Raw genomic sequence first — 23,622 nt, 5'->3', positions numbered from 1 at the left:
CAGATAAGCACGCTGTGGAATTTGTGGGATGTCCGATTTCATTTTGTGGCTTTTTGGCGTCTATGCAAGATCCTTAATGTTAATGCATATTTCCCCCCTTGAATTTAACTTGAGGACTCTGAGATCTTAGTTTTGTCTGCCTTATGATTTCCCCCTTGTGTTTTTGTTGGCTGCCAAAGCAGGTACAGGGAAAAGAATGATTTGCAAACCTTGGAAAGCTTTTGGTTTTAGTCTCCAACTCTCGATTGCATTACAGCAGAACAGAGCCATATATTTTTCACTTTGGAGGCATGTTCTGGGTCAGCTTTACTTGCCGCCTCCCCCCCCCCCCACCCTTCAGTCTTCAAATTCAACAGCAGGGAAAAATGAGAAAAAATTGCTTGTGTGCTAGAAATTGAATAAGAATGATCTTTCTGGTTCAAGGAATGATTGATGCAGCTCAGGAAAGGTGGGGTTTTTTAAAATGTTTTTGTGCATATTTTGGAAGGAAAACTGTAATTGCCATGCTGAATTTAGACTGGTGGTCCACCTGTCTAGTACCTTGTCTCTGACTGAAGTCAGAACTCGCTATGTTAGAAGATGAAAGAAAATCCTTTAGTAGACAGCTATTGTATAACCTACTCAAAGGGCAGTTTCCTTCTAACCCCTGCCATAGCTGGTGACCTGAATCCTAAAATTCTATGTTGCTTTGTAAAATATATATATTTTTCTATCTAATGTGCCTGAGGAGTTCTCATTATCCATAGAAGTACCTAATCCTTGTTTGAATCCTTCTGAGCTCTTAGCCTCAGTGACAGTGAAATCTTGTGGTAATGAGTTCCACAGGCTGTTTATCTACTGGGTAAAATCGTCAGAAGTGCTTAAGTCCCATTTTCAAAAGTGGCTGAAATTTGGGCCTAAATGCTCAAATCACTTTTTGAAAACAGGGTTCAGATTTCTAAGTCTCTTAAGCACTTTTGGAAAATTTAATTCGCTGTCTTTATGAAAATGAAACAAAAGGATTCCCTTTTGTGAGGTTTTTCATGTTTTTCAGTTTCATTTAATGTCCTTTTTGCTCTTATAAATCATGAGAATCCGGTGGTGGTATCAAGATTTAGTTATTTTTTTTTAACTCGGGGTTGAGTTGTGTGTTAAGTCCCTGGAGGTCTTTATCAGAGGATTTGGGGTGAGATTTTTCACACCTACCTAATTTAAAATGAATGGGACTTGGATATAGAAATTCCGCCTTATACTAACCAACCTCCCTTCTCCTCCAAGAATGCACGAGTGAGAACCCATCTACCTGTGTTTTTATCATCTCATCTTGTTTTCCCATTCAGGTTGTATGAACCAGGATCACCAATGTTGTGATCTGCTGGCTGTGCTCATGGAAACAGAGGCTGAAAATGCCATGTGAAAGGAACACGGATTTTTTTTTTTTAAAAAAATGTGCACGGCTGCATATGGCACTGGGAGTTTAGGCACCTTAGAAATACCTGAGAAATAAATGCATGTTTGTTTCAATAAAGGGGTAGTCAGAAAAATTAGTATCTTTGCTTTTACTGAATGAATTCAGCTCCAGAACAGAGGGTGTGTGGAGGGGAAATGGCCCATTCCAATTAGTCCCTCTCTTTCGGGTAGTATTCCCAACTGTTCCTCTTTGCATCATCAGAGAAAGGCCTTGGCTCATTTGTTGGATGTACTGCATAAATCCGGAACTAACATCATTGCTTTTGTACTTGGCATGAGATTGTAATAGCAGCAGTTGTGGGCTGTGAATTCGAGTTGCTCTGCTGCAGAAAATAGACACTGATATTTGCTTTGAAACTTGAGGAACCCATGATGTTGAAATATACCAAACAGCATAGAAATGGAACTGCCATAACATGGGAAAGAAAAGCCACCTCTTACTATCCTCACATTCTGTTGCTCACCATGGAGGTATATATTTTGTTTGTTGTTGACTTCCGTTTTCCTTTAACGATAGCTAAATGGACATATTGTGTGATTAATGAAGAGTTCTTCTGAGCTACAAACCTCTTGACTCACTTTATAGATATTTTTTTCTCAAACCACTTTTCATTTCACATTCCAGTCTTGGCATCCTGGTAGTTACGAAGCACACCTGGTTAGCACTCGTTTCTCACCATTTCCTCACATAGAAGACCCTAATACTGCTCTTTTTAAGTATTAAATAATTTTGTAAAAGTTTATAGAATCATAGAATATCAGGGTTGGAAGGGACCTCAGGAGGTCATCTAGTCCAACCCCCTGCTCAAAGCAGGACCAATCCCCAATTAAATCATCCTAGCCAGGGCTTTGTCAAGCCTGACCTTAAAAACTTCTAAGGAAGGAGATTCTACCACCTCCCTAGGTAACGCATTCCAGTGTTTCACCACCCTCCTAGTGAAAATTTTTTTCCTAATATCCAACCTAAACCTCCCCCACTGCAACTTGAGACCATTACTCCTTGTCCTGTCCTCTTCTACCACTGAGAATAGTCTAGAACCATCCTCTCTGGAACCACCTCTCAGGTAGTTGAAAGCAGCTATCAAATCCCCCCCTCATTCTTCTCTTCCTCAGACTAAACAATCCCAGTTCCCTCAGCCTCTCCTCATAAGTCATGTGTTCCAGACCCCTAATCATGTTTGTTGCCCTTCGCTGGACTCTCTCCAATTTATCCACATCCTTCTTGTAGTGTGGGGCCCAAAACTGGACACAGTAAATACAGCTATTTCCCAAATATCTTTTATGAACTTTGGGCACCAGCCAACTCTGTCCCACCTCCCAAAGTTTATACCCACCTTGTTCATCAAAGGAGAGCATGGAGCAAAGATAAAGTTAAAATACAGAGCTGCTTGACAAGCCAGCATTGTGGGATTATTGCTTATAATATCTTCAAATACAGTTTTACTCTGAAAAGTGACTTGGTAAAATGAGCACCTTGTTAATAAATAGATTTGCTCCCTGTGCAAATTCAGAAATGAGCCTGCTGACTCTGGATTAGTAACTGAAATAAATGTTTTAGTCCTTCTGGAACTCCAGAGCCAGTACAGCTCTAGGATTATGAAATTCTTTTCTTTTGGCTCAACAAATTTAACTATGCTCTGATTTCCGAAACTTGTTGATTCGGGAGTCTGATAGAACCTAGCGTGGCTCAGATTCTAGGTTGAGTTTGCAGGGCTGTTAATAAAGAAGAAGGAAGTGACAACAACTGACTGGGGATTTGGATAGTTATATTTGAAATTGGTTAAGAGGAAAATTGAGGCTCTGGATAAATAACCTTAAAGTAAGCAGAGGATATTTTGACGCAAGACTTTAGGGTGCATCAGTCTCTCCTTGACTGCTTCAGTGAAGCTACCTATATTCATAGGTTATAAAGGCATTGGATTATCGACTGGCCTGTATGACACAGGCTACCGGATTTTACCCAGTTACATCTGCATTACATCTGGTAGCTTGTATTTCTCTACCACATATCTTCCAGAAGGGTGCATCCAGTCTTGCTTTGAAGAATTCAAGAGATGGAGAATCCACCAGTTCCCTTGGTTGTTTGTTCCTATGGTTAATCACCCTTGCTGTCAGGGATGGGGGGAACGACCCCAAAAAAGTGCCATATTTCTGATATGAATTTTTCTGGCTTTAGCTTCCAGCCATTGCTTCTTGTTCTGTCTTTCTGTGCTCAGCTAAAGAACCTTTTAGTACATGGTATTTTCTCCCCATGAAGAGGTTATAATCAAGTCACCTCTCAATCTTCTTTTTAATAAGCTAAACAAATTGAGCTCTGCAGTTCTTTCATGTCTGTAGCCAGTTTCAATTTAGAACCTCAAGTCTCTTTTTGATCCCTATGTTGCTAAGGGAAAGTACCTGTAGTCCAGTGAGACTCATCCACCCATAAAGTGGAAAAACCTCCTAAAGATCTACGCCTCAGTGAGGAGTCCTGGTTTCTGTGGAAGTCTGTAATTTACTGATGTCTCCTTATTCCTCTAGTGGAACAATTTTAGGTTTGTTCAGTACAGGTCAATGTTTTATCATTAAGTAATCACGGCCTGCTAAGGAAATGTAGAGCTTCAGTGAGAAGCCATCTGTTCCATGCTTCTTCAAACGATAGCAAATATCAAAACAATGGTTTGAGTCATAAGACACCCACAAATTCCCACGCTTACCTGAACGGTCTTCATATTAGTCATTAGTTTTGAGCATGGATACATCCACTAATACGCTGCACTTTATTGTATTTCATTTTGGACTTTTGGAGAATGTGGAAAAAATTGTTTCTTCCGGTGTCTTCTGCGTTCCATCGCTGTCTGCCGCATTTCATCTCTGTCTACCCATGCCAGCAAAGAAATGTGTGCTTTCTGTAAAGTATTATAATTTGAATGTTCAGGGGGCTACTAAATTATGACTAGACCTGAGAATTTCTTAACCAGTGACACTTCCAAATATTTGCAACTCATGTGTGAAGGGCCTGAAGGCTTGCAAAGTGACAGTTTGTGTATGAATTCAGTTGTGCCTTATGGAAGGCAAATGAAGTTCCTTTCTGTCAAAGGGTAGTCTCTGCTCTCTGAGTGAAGAGAGCGAGGGTGATGTCTATTGAAGAGATGTATGTGGAAGGCACTGCACAAGAAATTTGACACTTGAATGATCGGGATTAATGTTTGTGACCTTTCCTCAGAAAATGCAGCACTTGAGTGTGACGTTCTAGCCAACTCCATCCTTTCCCTTTGGCCTGGTTGAGCGTGCATGGTCAGGAATGATGGATCTGGATATCAGCCATCCTAGGGGGCTTTTTGCTGTTCCTTAACTATACATTTATTTGTTTTAGTAAAAGTCACTAGTCTGGCTCTGGATGAGTAATTTATTCAGTGAGAAATGAATTTTCCAGCATTCTAAACAGTAAGATCTCTACGGATGGGTCCAGCCTAAAAAGGAAAACCGTGGTCTATAAATTTAATGGAAATCACTTAATTGTTCATGTGCAATGAGGAAAGAATGATAAAGACCTGCTGCTGTCAATCTCCTGAAAAGGAAGTCTCTGGGATGAGCAAGGAGATGTTCATGAAAGTGACAAGGCACGTGAATTATCACGTCAGGTTTCTCTTGGTTTATGCCAAACATGTCTGACACCACCCTCCTCTGGTGCTCTCTTGCCTCTCCCCATTCATGGAACTACCCTGGATGTAGATGTCCCTGGAAAAAGTTGTCTAGAGGCTGGGCTAATTTGACCCAGCTTACTTTGGTTTTGACCAAAGTCAAATGTTGAATTCCAGTGTTTGTGACTTCTTAGGAGAGAAACAAATGAATAGATGGTACGGGATGCTTCTTTGGCTTGGATCACAAATTAAATCTGCTGGGTGCTGAGTAACTCTTAAAAGCAGATTGGTGCCCAGCTTCCATTGACTTTCACTGGAGCTGGGAATTTGAAAATCTCCCCTGCTGTTGTAATTTTTGGAGTGTACCAATTTCTCTGGTGTATCTGGAAATTCCTTTTTATAGTTTTAGGAAGTAGCATTCCTGTGTGGTGCGTGTTGATTGTTTAGTTACACTGAGTTTCTGTGAAGTTTGTCCTTTATAATGGTGAAAGCCAAATAGATTAATGTAACTCAACTACAATGCTAGACTAACATTGCATCTTGAGAAGTCAGCATCTGTGAATGCCAGGGATGTTGTCAAGGTTGCCAGATCCATAAATTCACCTTCCCGAGCTGGACAATTTTCAATACTTTTTTGTTAGGCATGACCAGTTTGGAAGGGGGGAAAAATGGAGGCAAAAACTTAAGAAGGATGATTCTTCAAAGGTCAGGTTTGGCCAACCAGTCTTGGCATTGCCCTTCAAAGTTCTTGACTGGCACCCATTGAATGCTGGCAGTGTTGAAACAGGTGTTTCGTTAACACAATGAAGCAGGCAGGTAAGAAGAGAATTTCTACTCCTTATCTGGCCTGTGATGTGACTGCATTGGTGGTTGGCATGGTTGAAAGGCTAGTGCTAAACACAATAAAACTCTCTTCTTTTCAGAATATCGGACACCATTGTTACACCAACTGATATCTAAATAACAGAGAAGATACTTATCCATTAGACCTAAATACCTCAATTTGATGAGAGGTGCTGTAGTTGGAGATCCTTACAATGCCCTTTTTTTCCTGTTCTCCAATAGTGGAAGTGAGTGGTTAACCTTTCTGTGAATGTCAAGTTACCCTTATTTATTATTTGAGCTCAAATAATGTTTCTTGGCACTGTATAGAACATAAAATAAGACATGCACCAAGGGTTCTATACTCAAAGAAAAATGACGAGTTTTTACTTCTACTGGGTGTGTGTGTGAGAGAGAGAGAGAGAGAGAGCGAGCCTTTTTTTAGAGCAAAGGGCTTGCATGGTTAGGTATCTACAACATCAAATTTGTGTAGCAAATGTTTGGGTTTTCTATTAGCATGGTTGTTCATAGAATTAACTGGTTCAACTGGTATTTAGCAAAGCTCTGCAGTGTTAAAGCTGTTAGTTGCCAGTAACTTTTTTGCCTTTCCCCAGTAGCTGTGCGCCCTGCCAAGTCTGTGCACAAGCCTTGAAATGACAAAGTACCCTTTAGTTAATTGCACAACGGATCGCCTAGAGTTAAAAGTTCTGATTTATATGACTATAGCTCTAACTGCTCAATAACACAGGCCTGTAATCTACTTTCATTTCAAACAGAACTGTGATTTATGGGGCAGCATGCCGCTTTAGCTCAGAAATGAGGTGTTCAACATATGCTCTGTTGACATAAATTTGGAATTTATCGCTCTTGTCAAAACTGCCTGTTGGACAAAGGTGCGTATTAAGGCAATAAATGGCTCAGAATAGCTTTCTGTCAAATTTCCTAACCATTGTATTCAGTCTATTTGAGGGGAAAATATATACTTAAAAGTAATCAAATGTCCAAAATCCATACATCTTGTTTGGAATGGTAGGGGTTCTTGTGGGGGAGGCAGGTTGGGGGTGGGGAGTGGAGAGGGCTTCCCACAAAGTTGCAATCCATTTGGAAAGCTTACCCCAGGTTTAGTTTATCACTTCTGGTAGGAGGCAGGCTTTTGTCTTCCTCGTTTAAAGAAGGGGAGGTAGGTGGGGGTATGGAATGAAAACTCATTAAATTAAATATAGTAAAAGACATTTTTATGTATGGGTTTTTAAGCAGGCGGAGTTAGAGTGGGGCTGTAAACTGAGCAGAATAGGGATTTGTTTATGACAGAATTGAGCTACTTGCTGTTTGTGATTTTTACATATTAGGACTGAACATACATCTTATCTCCTCTCTTAGAGGGAGAGAAATTATTGGAAGGATAAAGGATTAGCTATTGTGTGACTGGGAAATAACAGAGTTAAGGCTGAGTAATAAAGACTCCTATAGGAACTTTAGGAAAATAAAAAGTCAGTAAGGCCATAATGCAACAGATTGCATTGGTTATTTCATACAAAAATGTGCATGGCAGTTCATCACGTGTCTTTGTGTCACTTATGTAAGTTTGTAGTAAGACTTGTGCTTCCTAAATCCCAGGAGCTTTTGGAAATTTCCCTCCTAGCTACTGCAGTAGTTGGTGCGTAACTGGTACTGACTCTATGGGCTAGCTTGTGGATTAGTCTGGAGCCTAGGTACGGTGAATTCACTACCACAGAGTTGGAACAAAGCCTGTAATGAGGAAAGCCTTTGGTAGTTTATTTCCCCTTCCACACACTGTTCCTGTGTACACGTGGATAAAGTACATATTGATAAATGCCTGCACATGCCCATTGTATGCAACTGAACATAAAAATCTCCTGAGTGGTGCAGAATCGCTTGCCACCAATCCTGTCCTTTTCACACAAAGCACCCTGTTGGGAAAACTCATAATTTTTACACCACACGCTCTTGACTAGCCATTGCTGGAATTACTGTCTCTTTGAAGTGCTTTTTGCAGGGCATTTACAGGCCTTTTTAATTACTTACAGCTTGTAAGGGGCCTACTTCCATTCCAGCTTTTGTTTGTTTGTTCTTTCCAGTGTCTGTTTGGAAAGGAATATTGCTGCATTTTTTTTTTTTAAAGTATAGGGAACTCGTTGGCAAACCTGTCTTTTGTGGTTTTTACTTAGGGAAGGGCTCTTCCTTCAGCAGTTTGCTTTGAATGATCTATAGCTACTCCTCAAGGTACTGTACGCTTCCTGGCTTTTAGGCCTTCGAACAAAGATAGTTGCATAATCACAGCTCTGTGCTACCTCTCCGTAAACAAGGTCATGTGTTGATTTTTAATTTCCTTACTTTGAGGAAGGTTGGAATAGCAAATAGACAGTTTATTTCCAAAGCCAAAACATTCTTGAGTAATAGCTGATGACCTGAAAACTTTAGCTCCAAGCCGGTTTGATATTTAAACGTGCATTTTTAATAAACCATAATTAAAGGGAAAACCACATTTAAAAAAAAAAACACCACCTCTTTGGAATGGTCTCCCATGAGGGCAGGTGCCTTCTGGTGCTGAGGTCTTCCCAACAGCTTCACTTTATTTACTTGGCCTGATTTCCATCCCCTCCCCACCCACCCCCAGCAAGAGCCTGGTGCATAGTATTTAGTGTGACTGAGGTTACGTAGATGCTCTGTTGGTGGAGGTGTATGCAGTTGTCATGGTCAGCAAGTGGCCCGCTTGTATTTGGAACAGAATTGATAAACTTCCCCTTCTCTCTGTGCGAAAGTAGAAATCTCATTTCCCTGGCCTTGCTTATTTTTTTTGCAGGCCTCCAGCCCCTAGAGGGCATGACCATTCCAAGCCAGCATGTGACACTTCCCACTGGCTGAGGGAAAGCTACCTTGCAGCCCCCGTAAATGGATTGTATGGCCGGAGTAGCATGATATTGCTGGTCTACTAATCTTCAGCAGGATGTCCTGCTGTTGGGAGTTAAAAACCCAGACCGTGGCACTGACACAGTTTGAAATGCATTAGACGGCTTTGGAAGGTATTGAATTAATAAAACGGTTACCCCTGGACACAGAAAAAGAGATTGTCCCCAGCAGGCCACGGACAGAGGGTGGGGAATGTTGGAAGACTGGAAAGGCCATGACGTTCTCTTGTCTTAGAGGTTCTCAGAAATGCAGTTCCTCTGGGACTTGGATGAACTCTGAGGGCTATAATATTTCAAGCACTAATAATTGAATCCAGAGGTGAGGCAGGAAAACAAACATTTACAAAGAACTGGAAGAGAGAAGCTTCTTTAAGGTTCCATAGAAACGTTATCCCCAGAATTCTCAAGCAGGAGACCAGGGAAGGCACAGCATGCCCTACCAGTGAAAAACCAGGTTAGAACTATTATGTCACCAGGACAAACTTTCATTGGCTGGCCATACCCCGAGCACGTGATATTTTTTCCAGCTACTTCTCAAAGTTGCTTTCAACCAACTTAACCCTTTTGTGGGTATTACATCCATGTGACAAAATTGAGGTCAGATCTTTAGCTGCCTCTTCCTGCTGGTAAAGAGGGAGGGAAATGGAAACTTTAATCCTGGAGTAGAGCATGTAAAGGGGTTGTGGGGGGGTGAGGGGGAAATCCTTATCCATGTCCCTCTATTCTTCACTCCTTTGCAGCAAACCCCATTTCCAAGAGGAAATTCAATTGTACAACACCACTTGCCATACCTTTGGACAAATTCCAAGGCTGACGCATACTCTTGCATTGTAGCATAGTCTCCTCCAAATAAAAAAAGCTGGATTTTGAGCCATGCTAGTGTCCTAAATCTAGGATTTTAGCCGGAATTTATCATGAGGCCTTTGTTTCTCCAGCAGTTGCAGCAGAAAATTTGTATACTTTGAGACGTACTCATTTAATGTTGCACAGTAAAGTAAATTTGCATGCTGTAAGTATTGACTAGTGATACTATATCGAAAACCGTGGCATGATTGTATGGAATGAAAGACCTTTCCAGATTGCTGTTCCTTTTAATCCCTGAATATCCTTTTGTTTAGTTTAATTTGCTTATAAGGACATCTCAGGACAAACAGAATAGTTGGAATTTAATTTCAGCATCAAGCTGTCATAATAAAGTTCAGTCTATCTTTCTGTACCCGAGTTTGGATAATATCAGTGAGGAGAGATCTATTTTAATGTTCTTAACAACCCCCCTTCCTTCTATTTTAAAGGTACAACTTCAGTAAAAGTGCAGAAACCTGTATTGATCTCCTCACTTAGATCTTAACAGCCTGACTGGCTGTAATACCTTGCTTACATCTGCCAGGTTTTTGTGCAATTTTGCAACATCTCCTTAATCCAGTGAGCATAAATAGAACATTTCAATCATATTTTGCTACCAGGAACCTAGAAGATAAAGCGCTTTTAAGACCTTATTGAAAGAGACTGTATAAGATTGTGCACGATAAGATCGTCCTATAAGTAGACACCAAATGAGAAAACTTTTGTGCTCAGGTGAAATCTGTCGATAAAGATATTTCAAATAAATTACTTAGTGAGAACTCGAGCATTTTAAAACAATGAGCAGGTTACGTAACGGCCGGAAATATCAAAGCTGAAGTTTGATTGCCATGTAGATTTCTATGTGAGCTGCTGCACTAGTAAGATTAATGTGTTCTTTTGTCGTTTCTGACACCCTGTTCTAACACTTTTTCTGGTGGGGGAGGATTGGGGGGGGGGGAAGAGAGGAGAGGGAAAAGTCTTATCTGCAAGCACTTTACTGGGATTGTGGTTAGCTTCAAATGTTATTGTCTGTCCTTACGGTTACAAGAACTAGAACGAATTGCTCTACTCCAGAGCCTGACTAACATCCAGCTCGACTTACAGACTATGTGTACATACAATGGAACTGGTGTTTTTTAATACGATTGTGTAATGCAGGAAACAACATGGTTTTTTTAGTCTCCCCTCCTCCCCCCTATTTCTCGAAGTGTAACTTTTATATAGCACCATTCCACCCAAAGAACACTGACAGATTCTGGGATAGATCCCAAGACAGTGTAAACTTAGCTCCACTCCAGTCAGTGGGGTCCACTCGTGTAAAGCCCTTAGTTCTTTCCTTTCCCACTGACTGCACTGGGACTGAAGGTATGCAGCATCTTAGAGGATCAGACCCTTTGTGAAAGGGACACTTCCATCGTGGATGAAGTGCAGCCCCCTCAGAGGGGGAAGGCAGCAGCGGTTGGTTGTCAGGAAGTGAGGAAGACTGCCGCCAATGGACACTGTGGGTGGGCTTTCAGCTAGGTAGAAAGTGGTAACCCCAATATTCTGGTTGGAAGCCAGCTTGGGTAACATCCTGACTCAAGAGGGGCCTTTATACATATAACAGGTGGTCAGGAGTTAATTACTGTGGGCGTGTCTACACTGACAATTAACAGCGCTGCAACTTTCTTGCTCAGGGGTGTGAAAAAACACCCCCCTGAGAGCAGCAAGTTGCAGCCCTGTAAAGCGCCCGTGTAAACAGTGCTCCAGCACTGGGAGCTGCGCCCCTTGTTGAGGTGGGTTTCTTTAGTGCGACCACACAAGGTACGTTAAAGCGCAGCTGCAGCATGCATCTCATGAAAAAGACGTCCCCTCCAGCAGCAAGTGTCCCCTAGTACCGTGCTATGGCTTTGGTTCAATGCTGACTCTAAGAGGAGGGGGCCCTCTCCCCCAGCACACTCCCTGCAGCACCTTGACATTTACTGAGAGATCTTGACTTGGCCTGTCCGTATTAGTTGGAGGTTTGACAGGGCTCCAGCACAAGGCAGTGTGGCTGCAAGCATCTGGTTTTCTGGCAATCCCGCGATCCCTCGCATTCAAGTATTTTTCGTTTGGTGGTGTCCAAACTGTCTTAAAAACCTCAAGAACACAGTGTTCTAGTCCCTGTACAGAAATACTGATCAAACACATCATTTATTACTTGAGGGGAGGGTACTGTTCAGTGTAGTAAATATGCCCTTCTGGCATGCCTTATTCACCGCATCCTTACAATGCATCAGCACAGATGGATTTAAGCCATGTACCTGGTTCTGTGGCAGTGAAAGGGTTAAAAGAAGTTATCCAATGAACACCTTTATTTCCTCTTTAACTTGTCTAGTTATTGTTTGTGCTTTATTATTTTAAATCTGATTGAAATTGTTTGCCTTTTATTGATATATTTACTTTATGGCGAGCATCAAGTGCTATATTAAACAAGTAAATTGTGTTGTAAATGCCTTTGGTAATGTTTATTAATATTGACTAATCACGGAGCAATGAGCTCTATTGCTAGCAAGCATAATATGTGGCAATACCATCTTGTCAAATAGCTCTGTGTAATACGAATTTGTACCAAAAAAAGAAAGATGTGAAACACACCATGAAGTTTTTCTTTTACTGGGCAGGAAGGGTGTACGACTGGCTTGCTGGCTCCAGATGCTCATGATGCGTATCCACTGCTGTTCTCTCTCCCGATATATCTTCAGTCCCCATACACACATACCACCTCATCCCACACATTGGCCCAACCAACCTTGCTCCTAGTGGGCCTGGCTTAAATCTTGGTATCTCTAGTCAGGTTAATACTTTTTGTTCTCTGTCAAGGCACCATGTGTTTGGCTCCATCCTATCTTGACATTCCAGTCTAGAAATCAGAGAGGAAAAGTTTTTGTTGGCCAAAAAACAAAGTTCATTTTTTGGGTTTTTTTTAAGATAAGTGGATTGTTGGCCACGTTGACAAATATTCCCCTTCCTTCTGCAGTAAAGATGCCCTAGCTTGCGTGTTAGTAACTTGTGTATCCACTATAGTGTAATACCTAGCTCTTACACCGTGCTTTTCACCTGTAGATCTCAAAGCACGTACAAAGGAGGTTGGTACCATTATCCCCAATTTTATGGGTGAGGAAACTGAGGCACAGAGGAAGTGATTTGCTCAGCGTCACCCAACAATCCTATGGCAGAAATGGGAATTGAATCCAAATCCCTGTATCCCAGTCCAGAGCTCTGTTAGGAAAGACAGCAGCAAGCCTTGTTGGGACCCAATCTTGTGGCACTGAAGTCAATGGGAGTTTCGCCATTGACTCCAAGATGAGTTATTAACCGTTGTGCCTCTTAAACCCACCACCTTCGTTGTTATTATTTTTAAGTGAAAGGCAGTAAGGACCACGGGGCATCACTTAACCCAGTGTGGTGCAAATGGACGGTTTAACATTGGAGTGCTGCTCGACTGAGCGATGACTCGAGATGAGTGCAAGAGTGTGTTTGTGTTTTCAGGGTTGTCTCTTCCCTGGGAAAGATCTCAGTTGGACACAGTGTTTTTGTTTCAAGCATGTGACAGTCTGAGCACAGGCTATCTTTAGACATTACCCTGAAAGTAGCATTTGCACTGTGTATGCCTACTCGGCTTTCTTACCACCCACCCTGCAACGGGATTGGGTAGAATCTCTCACACAGCTGTGGGGTATGAGAAATGGCAGGATGCAATTGGCACGTGTGCGTCTGGGAGATACTTTTGAGATCTAGATAAGGGGAGGGGAAGCGGGGGTGGCAGTTTGCAGCAACGTTTGTTTGCCATGTGGACTTGCCCATACTTCCAGGGTTTGGGGTTTGTCCCCATCCATATGTGGGCTGTAGGAAAGGCTGGGATTGTGCCCTTCCTTCCCCAGCAGCCGGGGTTAGTAGTTATCTTTAAAATTGTCTGGTAGTGACACCGCGCGGTAATCGTACAGCAAAGATTAGTGCCGAACGGTGTTTTATGGTCCCAGATTAGATTACTGATTTTTAAAGGCCCACACTAGTTTTTTTCCTCATTATTTTATTTCTCCTCTTACCACTACAGAATGGAGTTAGGCACCAAAACAACTCTTACTTCTGCTTTTCCAGGCCTTAAAAAAAATTAAAAACATGGTGGATAATCACCACATCCTGTAAATGTGTTTTTACCTGTAAATTAGTGATAAATCCTCGTCTTCACTTCAGTTTAAGTTAATTTTTACCTGGCAATTTTTGTTTTAATTATTAAAGTTGCATAAATGAATACGAAAGAAGAAGGTTACTTTGTGATATTTCTAATGGTTTGAAGATGTGTAGTTTCAACCTTTAAAAACTGATGCTGTCTGGGGCACCATCTTCCCTGAGGGCAGCTTGGCTCTATGCTCTTTGGAAACAGTGGCCATTTTGAAAGAGGGCCACTTAACTAAGAGGCTACGGTGAACTCAGTCCCAACTAGAATAAATGATGGTAGACATTTGGGAAAAGGGCCGTTCTTCATAGAATTCTTTGTAGAAGAATGTTTGTGAGCCTCATTTAAAAAAAAATCTGAAGAAGTGTTTTTTTACCCACGAAAGCTTATGCCCAGATAAATCTGTTAGTCTTTAAAATGTCACTGGACTCCTAATTGTCCATAATTTGTGGCTTGTTACTATGGCCCAGCCACTGACTTTCAGGGTCTTCTGATGCTGGATGGCCAACTAAAGTGTCAATGGATCCCTGCTTTCTAGGATACATATACCCTGCCCAGTTCTGCACAGAACTGTTTCGTAGAATCAAAGGACTGGAAGGAACCTCGAGAGATTATCTAGTCCAGTCCCCTGCATTCGTGGCAGGACTAAGTATTATCTTGAGTTTGTAGTTTATATTTGGCACCAATGCAATAAAACATGTTTGTCTTATAACAAAGTGATAATAAATAGTGGATTTGATTAGAAGGTTGAGTAGGTCATTTGACTCTATCGTCGGATGAAAACATCAGCAAAGAACTCTTTTTATAGAATCTTATTTTGAAACCTGCATGTGTTTTTGTTGTTAGACTCTTCCACTTCCATCTGTATGAAAAGATCACAATAAATGGGTGTGCATCTCTCTTAGGAAAATGTAGCAAACTTGGCTTGATAGCTTTTCAATGCTTGTGTCAACTACAAAGCATGGGCTGCTTCTAAACAATACATGTATCAACCTCTGACACTGTGAAATAGTCAAAGTTCATTTAATGTTTTCTGTTTAATGTTTCTGAGTGTAGTTGGCTCAACAATAGATGATCGTGAGTTAACTTTGGAACTTTGCCTTGCAACGTCAATGTGCGTGAGACTTGCGATTGACCAATAATTGGCCTTAAAAAGGGGTGGAGGAAAAGATGGATTTTGGGGGGTGGTTAGTGAATAACAGAAAACTGTGATTGAAAGAATTCTCTGGCTGTAGCAGTGTGAGTTGAGGAGTGGAAAGAAGGCTCCTGTTTGCTAGGATACTGTATCCTCTTGTCAGGATCATGATTGTCCGTAGACTTCTGAGGTTAGCGCATTCGTGTGCTTTATGCTGCCAGGGAGCAAGTGCCTTTAACATGTCACTTGCATTTTAATAATAACTTAATTTTTTTCTGGCTTGGGCAGCGCTGCTCACCAGATCTGCACAAGCGGTGTCTGCTAAATATTATTTAATCTAGTAGAGTGCACTAGGATCTACTGAATTGCTTTTGAGTGGGGTTGTTTCTTTAGGAAGAAGAATGAACATCCTTCCAGAAAGGAGTGGTTTGGGTTCTGAGCTAAGTAGTGCAGAAAGCACAATCTTGATGCACTACCCATCTCTCCAGACTCTCCAATCTGGGCTCAACGGGGGAATCCAATTAAGTGAAATATATGTAAGGATTTTAGTGCCCTAAATATTCCCTACTTTTTCCCCTGTAATGCCCACCTTTCTAGTCAGATTCTGACCAAGGAGTGAATGAAAGCTGTGCCACTTGTCATGACAGTGCCACTTGTCATTAAACTTGTTGACTACATTTAAGCAAATTTGAACAGTAAAATACTAAAACAGAAACTCTGCATCAAGCATCTGCTGCTTCAATTCTGGGAACAGACATCGCTTTGCCCTGTTTCTGGGGGTGAACTTGCAAGACACTTAGCACCCTGCCTTTGCTCCTGCTGAGATAATAGGAGTTAAGGATGCTCATCTCAGGACCAGTTGTAGTAAAACTCTCCAGGATTCTGTCCCATCTGTACTGCTCTTGGGAGAAGCATTAGTGAGATTTTTATTCCTTCCATCCTCCTCCTTCCCTTTGGTACTTAGCCTGGAGAGTCTCTCACGTGCAGTATTTTTAGCCAGAAGAGCGAGCTGTGTTTATGCTTCATCAGCTCTCCAAACATCCAGCAACATCTGGATGGCACTTCTCAGCAGGGACCTTGCAGCCTACCTCTTGCCCCCCAATACGGTCTCAGCTACTGCAGTAGCAAGCAGTATTAGGGCAATGGAGTTCCTGCTGTTCGCTTTCCAAAGGGGCCACTCTTCTAATCTGCTTCTGAGCTCTGCTGCTTTGGCTAGTGCTCGTCTGTTGCTACCCTTGGTCCAGGTGGTGTGAGATGCACGAATACATGTCATCGATGTACGTATCCTAACATTTCCCCCTCAATGGAAAGGACAGCATTGATGTCCTTCATGAAGTATTTGTAGGGATGGGTGCATCTCTAGCTCGCCATCTCTTCAGGGTTGCCAGGTGTCCAGTTTTCGACTGAAACGTCCTGTCAAAAAGGGAGTCTGGTTTGTGTGGGGTTGGCAGGCTCCCTAACTGGCTCCATGCAGCTCCCGGGAAGTGGCAATGTGTCCCTGCGGCCATGGGGGCTCCACGCACTGCCCCAGTCCCTCCCTGAGCACCAGCTCTGCAGCTCCCATTGGCCGGGAACCACAGCCAATGGGAGCTGTGGGGGCGGTGCCTGTGGGTAAGGGCAGCGAGTATGCTGCCTGGCCGCCCCTATGCCTGCGAGCCGAGGGACATGTCGCTACTTCCAGGGAGCTCCCCAAAGTAAATACAGCATGGAGCCTGGTCCCTGCACCCCCTCCTGCGCCCCTGCCCCAGCCTTGAGCTCCCTCCTGCACCCCAAGCCCATCACCCCCTACCCCCCCCCAGAGCCTGCACCCCAAGCCAGACCCCTCCCCCTCGCACCCCAACCTCCTGTCTCAGCCTGGAGCTTGCCCCCCCCACTCCCTGAACCCCTCATTTCTGGTCCTGCCCTGAAGTCTGCACCCCCAGCTGGAGCCCTCACTCCCTCCTGCACCCCAATCCCCTGCCCCAGCCTGGTAAAAATGAGCAAGTGAGTGAGGGTGGGGGAGAGTGAATGACAGGGAGGAGGGATGGAGTGAGCGGGATCTCGGAGAATGAACAGGGCCTTGGGGAAGGGGCAGGGTAGGAGATGGGGAAAGGGTGTTCGGCTTTGTGCATTAGAAAGTTGGCAACCCTAGTAAGAGTTCTGATGCTTTTATTACTAAAAGGGGCTTGCAGTCCCTCTAGAAATTTCACAAGAGTAATCTTTCTCATTCAGCTTTAATTGCTTCATGGTGTCACTGGGGTTTGCCTGTAGGGTTTCTGTTTCTGGACAAAGGCAGGTAGGATAGGTGCTTTGTAAACAAACCAGTTAGGGGAAGGAAAAGCAAAACCCTACAGGATCCTTCTTCCTAAAATGCCAGAACTGAAACTTTCTGAACTTCACTAAAGCAAGCTTTGGGGAGAAGATTCAAGCAGGCTTCCCACATGCTCCTCAGTTAAAGCAGCTCTCCTTTTCCCTTTGCTCAAAGGACATCCAAGAAATGACTTCCCTTTTAGCAACCTTGATAGCAGAGTAGGCCTTGATGGTTGAATATTCTGGCTGAGCCTCCTCATTGCTGCTGGCCAGCAGAAGTCCCATTTTTCCCTCTGTCCCTACAGCTGTCTAGCTTTATATGAAACAAGTATATCTGTGATTTGTGTTCCTGCTGAGTTAATGAGAAAATTCACGGATAATGTGTAGATTTCATGAAATATTCAAAAGGTCTCAGTGTTAACATTTTAAATAAAACTTTTTCCCCTTCCCCCAAACAAGCAAGAGGACTAATCCGTCTCTGTTTTTCCCTAGGAAGCTGCACAGTGGTATGAAGACTTATGGATGTGAGTTGTGTGGGAAACGATTCTTGGATAGCTTGCGGCTCCGAATGCACTTACTGGCTCACTCAGGTAGGTTTAGAGACTTCGATGCTCCGTTAGGGGACTGCTGCCTCTGTCATATTGACCCAAATCTATTGAAACTCCCAGACAAACTTTAACAGTGCACGCATATGTGTAGGGCCGGGGATTATTTTAACTATTTTAGAATGGTAAATTATGACTATATTTCCTTTTAATTCCAGAGCCAGTTACATTCATTTTTAGAGGTTTTGTTTTCAGCTCTTTAACTGGGGAAATATTTGCAGGTCCTCAGCAGCCTGGAATAACAGACTTGGACTACTGCATGGCTGAGTGCTATTCAATTGCCTCCATCCACTTCGGCCACGGTATTGGAGTGGTTTTCCTGTGTGTGTGTACTGTATTTGCCACGTACAGGCACCCACTGCAGTTTCATTAGCAAAACCGTTGCAAAATTAGGCACTCCGTCTAATGAATCTAACTATTGGGTTCAAATTATGCAGGCCCTTTAATTAAATAGATATAGAAAGGTTGGAATGCTAAACTAGTGAGAAGACGACGTGTTTTGCAAGTTAATTTAGTCTGAAATTCCTATTGGGTATAGAGTCCCATATACAATTAGTTTTTCTATTTAAAAAAAAATGCAGGCAGCCATTGGATCCATTTGCTCAAAGGTAAAGTGTACCTACGAATCCATGTCTCATTCATTCAAGGGTAAATCACTTAGGGTATGTTCACACTGCTCACGAAGCCTGGGTGCTTACTCAGGTTTGAGCTCATGCCCCACGCTTCTGTCCACACACACAAATCAGTCTGTCTCGCGTCAGCAAACACTCAAGACCAAGGCCCTGCAATACTGCTAGGGAGGTGGGCCAGAGCCCAAGTCCCGCTGTGACTCAGGTCCAAGCCTTGTCATTTTGCAGGTCTGGATGCGAGACAAGTTGCAGTCCTGAGTCAGAAGGTCTCTGTAGTGTAGTATGGATCATTAGTATGGCTCCAAGACCTGGCTCCAGCAATCGTAAAGCCAAGTTTACAGATACACAAGTGCAGGCTTGGAAACATCGAGTCCACAAGCCCAGGTCCCACAGACCTAAACTTAGTGTGCAGTGTAGACATAACTGCAACACTACCAAAAAAAAATCCCTGCAGCAGTGAGTCTGAGCCTATGTCAACTGACTCAAGCTCGCAGGGCTTGTGTTAGGGAGCTAAAAATAGCAGTGTAGACATTCTTGCTCAGGCTGGAGCCTGGGCTCTGAAACCCAGTTGGGGGGAGGGTCTTGGCCAGAGTAGGAACACCTATATTGTTGTCTTTAGCCCTGTGGTGCAAGCCCGAGTCAGCTGACCTGGGCTCTGAGATTCTGCTGTGGGGGTTTTTTGCAGTGTGGACACACCCTTAGAGTCCACATGAGTTTACAAGGCTGCACGTTTGGAGTAATTTTGGAAGGATGCTAGCATCACTGTAGAACTTTCTGCCATATGGTCTGTAGGAATAATCACAGGGTGGAGAGTCAGAAGGCAGTGAGTTCTAATCCTTCCTCTGCTATTCCCTCCCTATGTGGCCTTGGGCAAGTCACTGCACTTTCTGTTTGATTGTTTTATCTTGGTGCCTGAGAGCCCTAGTCATTGACCAGGCCCTCATTGTGCTAGGCACTGTACAAACACAGAACAAATGGTCCATTTCCCCACCTGTAAAATGGTGATAATTAATACTTACTCACCTACCTCCATAAAATGTGTTATAATTCCTGCCAGTGCTTTAATCGTGAATGGTAATAAGTATGAGAGACCAGATGCAGGATAATTTCCTAACTGAAGTTCATGCATCTCATGGAGGTGCTGCTTCTGTCCTTGTTCTTTAAGCACTGAGAGTGGCTTCTGCCGTTCTGGTTGGGTCAGAGTGGGAACCGAAGCACACAGATATCTCCTAGCAGATGACTCCTAGATGGTTGATCATGGATCATTGAATCTCCTCTGACATACACCAGCAGCTCTAGAGGTCCTGACAGGGCTAGAATAAACACGATCATCTGACCATAGACATGCAAACAAATGTGGGATAAATGAAGAGATTGTGCACAATAAATACAATCAGTTTTTTCAAATGCTTCATAAATTGTTTTCTGTGGAAGATGAGCACGCGCTGTCTCTCTCTTACTCCTCTTTTTTTTTTCCCTGCAGTCTGTGCTTGGTCCTGGGTATGGACTGCTGTATTTCTTTTAATCTAGATACATGAGAAATTAGACTTGGAGAGGGAAGAGAGCTGCATGGCACACGGGGAGTAAGACAGCAAGCTCTCGGGCACAATTTCAAAGCTGGCATAAGGCACCAGTGAACTGAGTTTGAGAGGAACTCAGAATAGTCTCCAAGGGTCTCTTCTCCATAGCACAAAACTACCCAGCAACATGGCATAATTGGCAGTCTTTGCTTAAGGGGGAGGCCTGCGGCTGGAATAAGGGAAGCAGATCATGAGTGAGATACCCCAGCAGGTCTGGTCACGTAGGGGCTTGCGCAGAACTAGGCAGTGTTGCACCTGGCTTTCCCCATTGCTCTGTGTTGATGGAGGGTGGGCAGCTAGATGCTGCAAGAGGACTCGTCATACACATGGTGAGAGTGGTTGAGGAGGGCTGTTTTTTCCTGTTGTGAAAATAGGGGATGATCCGGTTCCATTATATCCAAGCCACTCAAGTCTGGAGGTTTGTTTGGGATTGTCCCAGTCTCTAAAAGAGAAATTCTCCTGACCCAATAAGAGCTCACACCTCTGAGTCCCAGCTTTGAGAGCCTGGCCCTAAATTAGCTGAACTTTCAGCTGTCCCGCGGGCAGGAGTTAGGGGCAGCTGAGTATCTCCCACGGGAAGGGCATGAATTGGGGGGCGTGGTGCTGCTGGGAGGTGGATGACAGACACTAGAGCCAGGAATCACGCAGCTGCTATCCAGGTTTCTTCCCAGAGCTCTGGCAATTCACCTTGCTCCCTTCCTCTGGCACCTCTGCCCCTTTACTTATGGGCCTCTCCTCAACATTCAGTGTCAGGTGCACGAATAGTCTCTGGAATACCAATGCACCCCAGAACCCCACTGCACAGTAACCTGGCACAAATACTGAATGGTATTGCGGTAATACCTAGAATGCTTGTTGTGCAAGGCGCTGTACAGACAGAGTGAAGATCTGTTTATTGTTCCTTCTCTCCAACCTCTCTTGTCACTGAAGGCTGACTCTGAACTCCTGGTGCATGATGGTGATTGTAGTCAATTTATTAGACTATCTGCCACACCTGGATCCTCCCACATGCATGAGTTTGGCATTCCAAATGGAAATGAATCCATCCGCTGTTTAGCTGTATTTCCCTGACACCCTGCCTCTCAAAAAACCAAGAGCAATAACTCTTGTGCTGCTGTTTTCTTCTGTGTTTGGTCCTGGATATTGACTGCTGTATTTCTCTTAATCTTGATGCATGAGAAATTAGACTTGAAGACTTTTCTTCTGTGTTTCCTGTACCTAGGCTAGTGTTCCTTCATATATATCTGAGAGTCCACTGTGACTGGCTTTATAAAGAGAGTCCGGTTATAGATTTTATTCTAAAAAATACTAGATATAAATCAATGAAAAGTCAATGGCCCCTTTTTATTTCTTCCTTTAAGGCCTGATCCCGCACGCACTTCACTCAGCATGGTCCTTATTCTCAGGAGTAGGCCACTTGCCTCCCTTTGTCCTTCTCACAGTATCAAACACTACTCCCAGCTGTAAGTATTTGCAGGATTGGATCCTCTGATTTGTTGTCATTTTAATTGGGCCAGATTCTGACTGGCGTTACCATCCGGTGTATATTCCCGGAGTCGCTCCCCTGAAGCCAACCGCCTCTGAGGTCCTGGCTAATACCTGGCATTGTGGCAGGCCGTGTGTACTGCACTTAGCATCTCAGCTGTGTTTTCCCTTCCCCCTCCTCCTCCTCCTCCATCCTCCCCCTTTTTTTGGCTTGCGCTGCCTGTGTGTGTTGTTGTCGTTTTGGCCCCATGCCAATCCCTGGCGGGCTGCCAGCCTTGTGGGTACAGTATGTACAGTGAACATTGAGCCAAGTTTGTCATCATACAAGATTAATTTTTTTTCTAATCTGTCTGGGGTTGGATGAAATCCGAGGGTGGGGGGAGGCAGAAGGAGCTGTTTGAACGCTCGAAAACAGCCGCATTAAATTCCAGCACTGTTATTTATTAAAACACGAGACCTTTGCACCTCTTCTTTTCCTTTCTTCTCCCCCCCCCCCCCCCTCCATGCAATGAGGTTGTGTTGGATCCACAACATGAGGTCATGTTTTCAGTGACTAGCATGCTAAAATTAAATCTCCTAAATCCAGTTTTCATTGTCCAAATGGACAATTTTGTTGAATTAGAAGTTTGCCCTGTAGGAGACCCTTATGATTTGGGGTCCCCCCACACCTCAAAAGGCCATAGATGATGGCAGTAGTAAATGTTCCATTTAATTGAAGTTTTTCCATTTCAGTCAGAATGTGTTCAACTAATCAAATGTTTGAGGGATACCTGATGATAAAGAGAAGTTTAATTAATGAACAATAAATTAACAAATTAACTAACGAGATTGTTCTGGCCTGTCCCGGTTCTGTGACTCCTCTCAAGGTCGTATTGTACTGTAATGCGGGGGTGGGGGGCGGCGCTTGGGGAGGGATGAGCACTAAATCGGTGCTTATTTTATAACGTACAGTTCAATTCATGTCGTCTTTCACATGACCTGCTGTCAGTTCCGGTGATGTGCTGGGGAAAATCTTTTTTGGGGGTTTCCAGTCATAGGGAAAGGAGAAATGCTCTGATGCAGCTCTGGGAGATCAGTTAGAAAGTTTTTCCTCTCTTTCTCCCACTTTTAGGTTTCTCTGGGAAGCTGAGAGACTGTAGGGCCGGATCTGCAGCTGGTATAAATAGACAGCGCTCCAGTATCTGGCCCTCGCTCTGGTGCTAAGTTCAATATCTACCCATTTTATATAGCAGGAAAAAGAGCAAGAGGGGTGAATCTGCACCGTTGCCACCTCTTCCAGTGTTTTCGTCAGTCTCACAATATTTGGTGGTCTTTCTTAAAGCTCCAGCTGCTGAAATTAGATTGCTTGACAAGCTCGGCTTTGTTTATTTTTAAGTTTTCTAGCCCTCAGAGTTGTGGAGAAAAGCTGGAAACTGTGATCATTAAATATTCCAATGCCAGAAGGCAAACAGAACCCAACTGTTGTTGTTTGTTTTTTTAATCTCATGATTTTTAAGCAAATCACACGATTTTTGAACATTTGGAGTTTGGCAGTTGTGCACGTGTTTGACCCATGTCGTCACTTTTATATAAGGAGAAGAAAACACTTGAATTAGAAACGAAGGCTGCTGTGTCTAATGCCATCTCCCTAAAATGTCCTTCCGGATCATTACCCCCTTCTTTTTTTTTTTCAGTCCAAATATCCATTTTCTTTAGTCTTTTGATGCAGTCTTGTCTCTGAGGTCTGGTCATACATCCCATTTTCCTGCTTTTATGAATATGCTCATGGAATGCCTTCCTAAAAATAAACTTTAACGAGTGCTGGAGCTCAGTTATGAGGTGTATGGGCTCAGTGCATGAAATACTGGGGGGAATTCTAAGCCCTGTGCTAGGCAGCTAAGTCTAAAGGATCCCTTCTGGCCTTAGAATTTGATGTTATGAATGCTCTCACTGAACTGGTCTATAAAGCCATTGTCCTCGCCATATCAAAACCCACCTCTGCTGTGACACCTGCTACTAATGACCAAGAACAGGTGCAGGGGATGGTTTGATACT

The 23,622-nt window shown here is 43.3% G+C and overlaps 1 protein-coding gene across 4 annotated transcripts in view; it reads left to right on the top strand.

The window, feature by feature from the left end:
* Positions 1-23,622, top strand: part of ZBTB16 (zinc finger and BTB domain containing 16) — a 175,727-nt gene that overhangs the window by 65,451 nt on the left and 86,654 nt on the right. For all 4 annotated transcript variants that reach the window (XM_073320756.2, XM_073320753.2, XM_073320755.2 and 1 more), the window contains exon 3: positions 17,782-17,879. In XM_073320756.2, the coding sequence (XP_073176857.1) occupies positions 17,782-17,879 (98 nt within the window). The remainder of the gene's footprint in view (positions 1-17,781; positions 17,880-23,622) is intronic.

Source organism: Lepidochelys kempii, chromosome 22 (genome assembly GCF_965140285.1).
Source record: "Lepidochelys kempii isolate rLepKem1 chromosome 22, rLepKem1.hap1, whole genome shotgun sequence".
NCBI lineage: Eukaryota > Metazoa > Chordata > Testudines > Cheloniidae > Lepidochelys > Lepidochelys kempii.
Note: the sequence above shows the minus strand (reverse complement) of the source record. Positions and strands in the feature narration are given on the sequence as shown.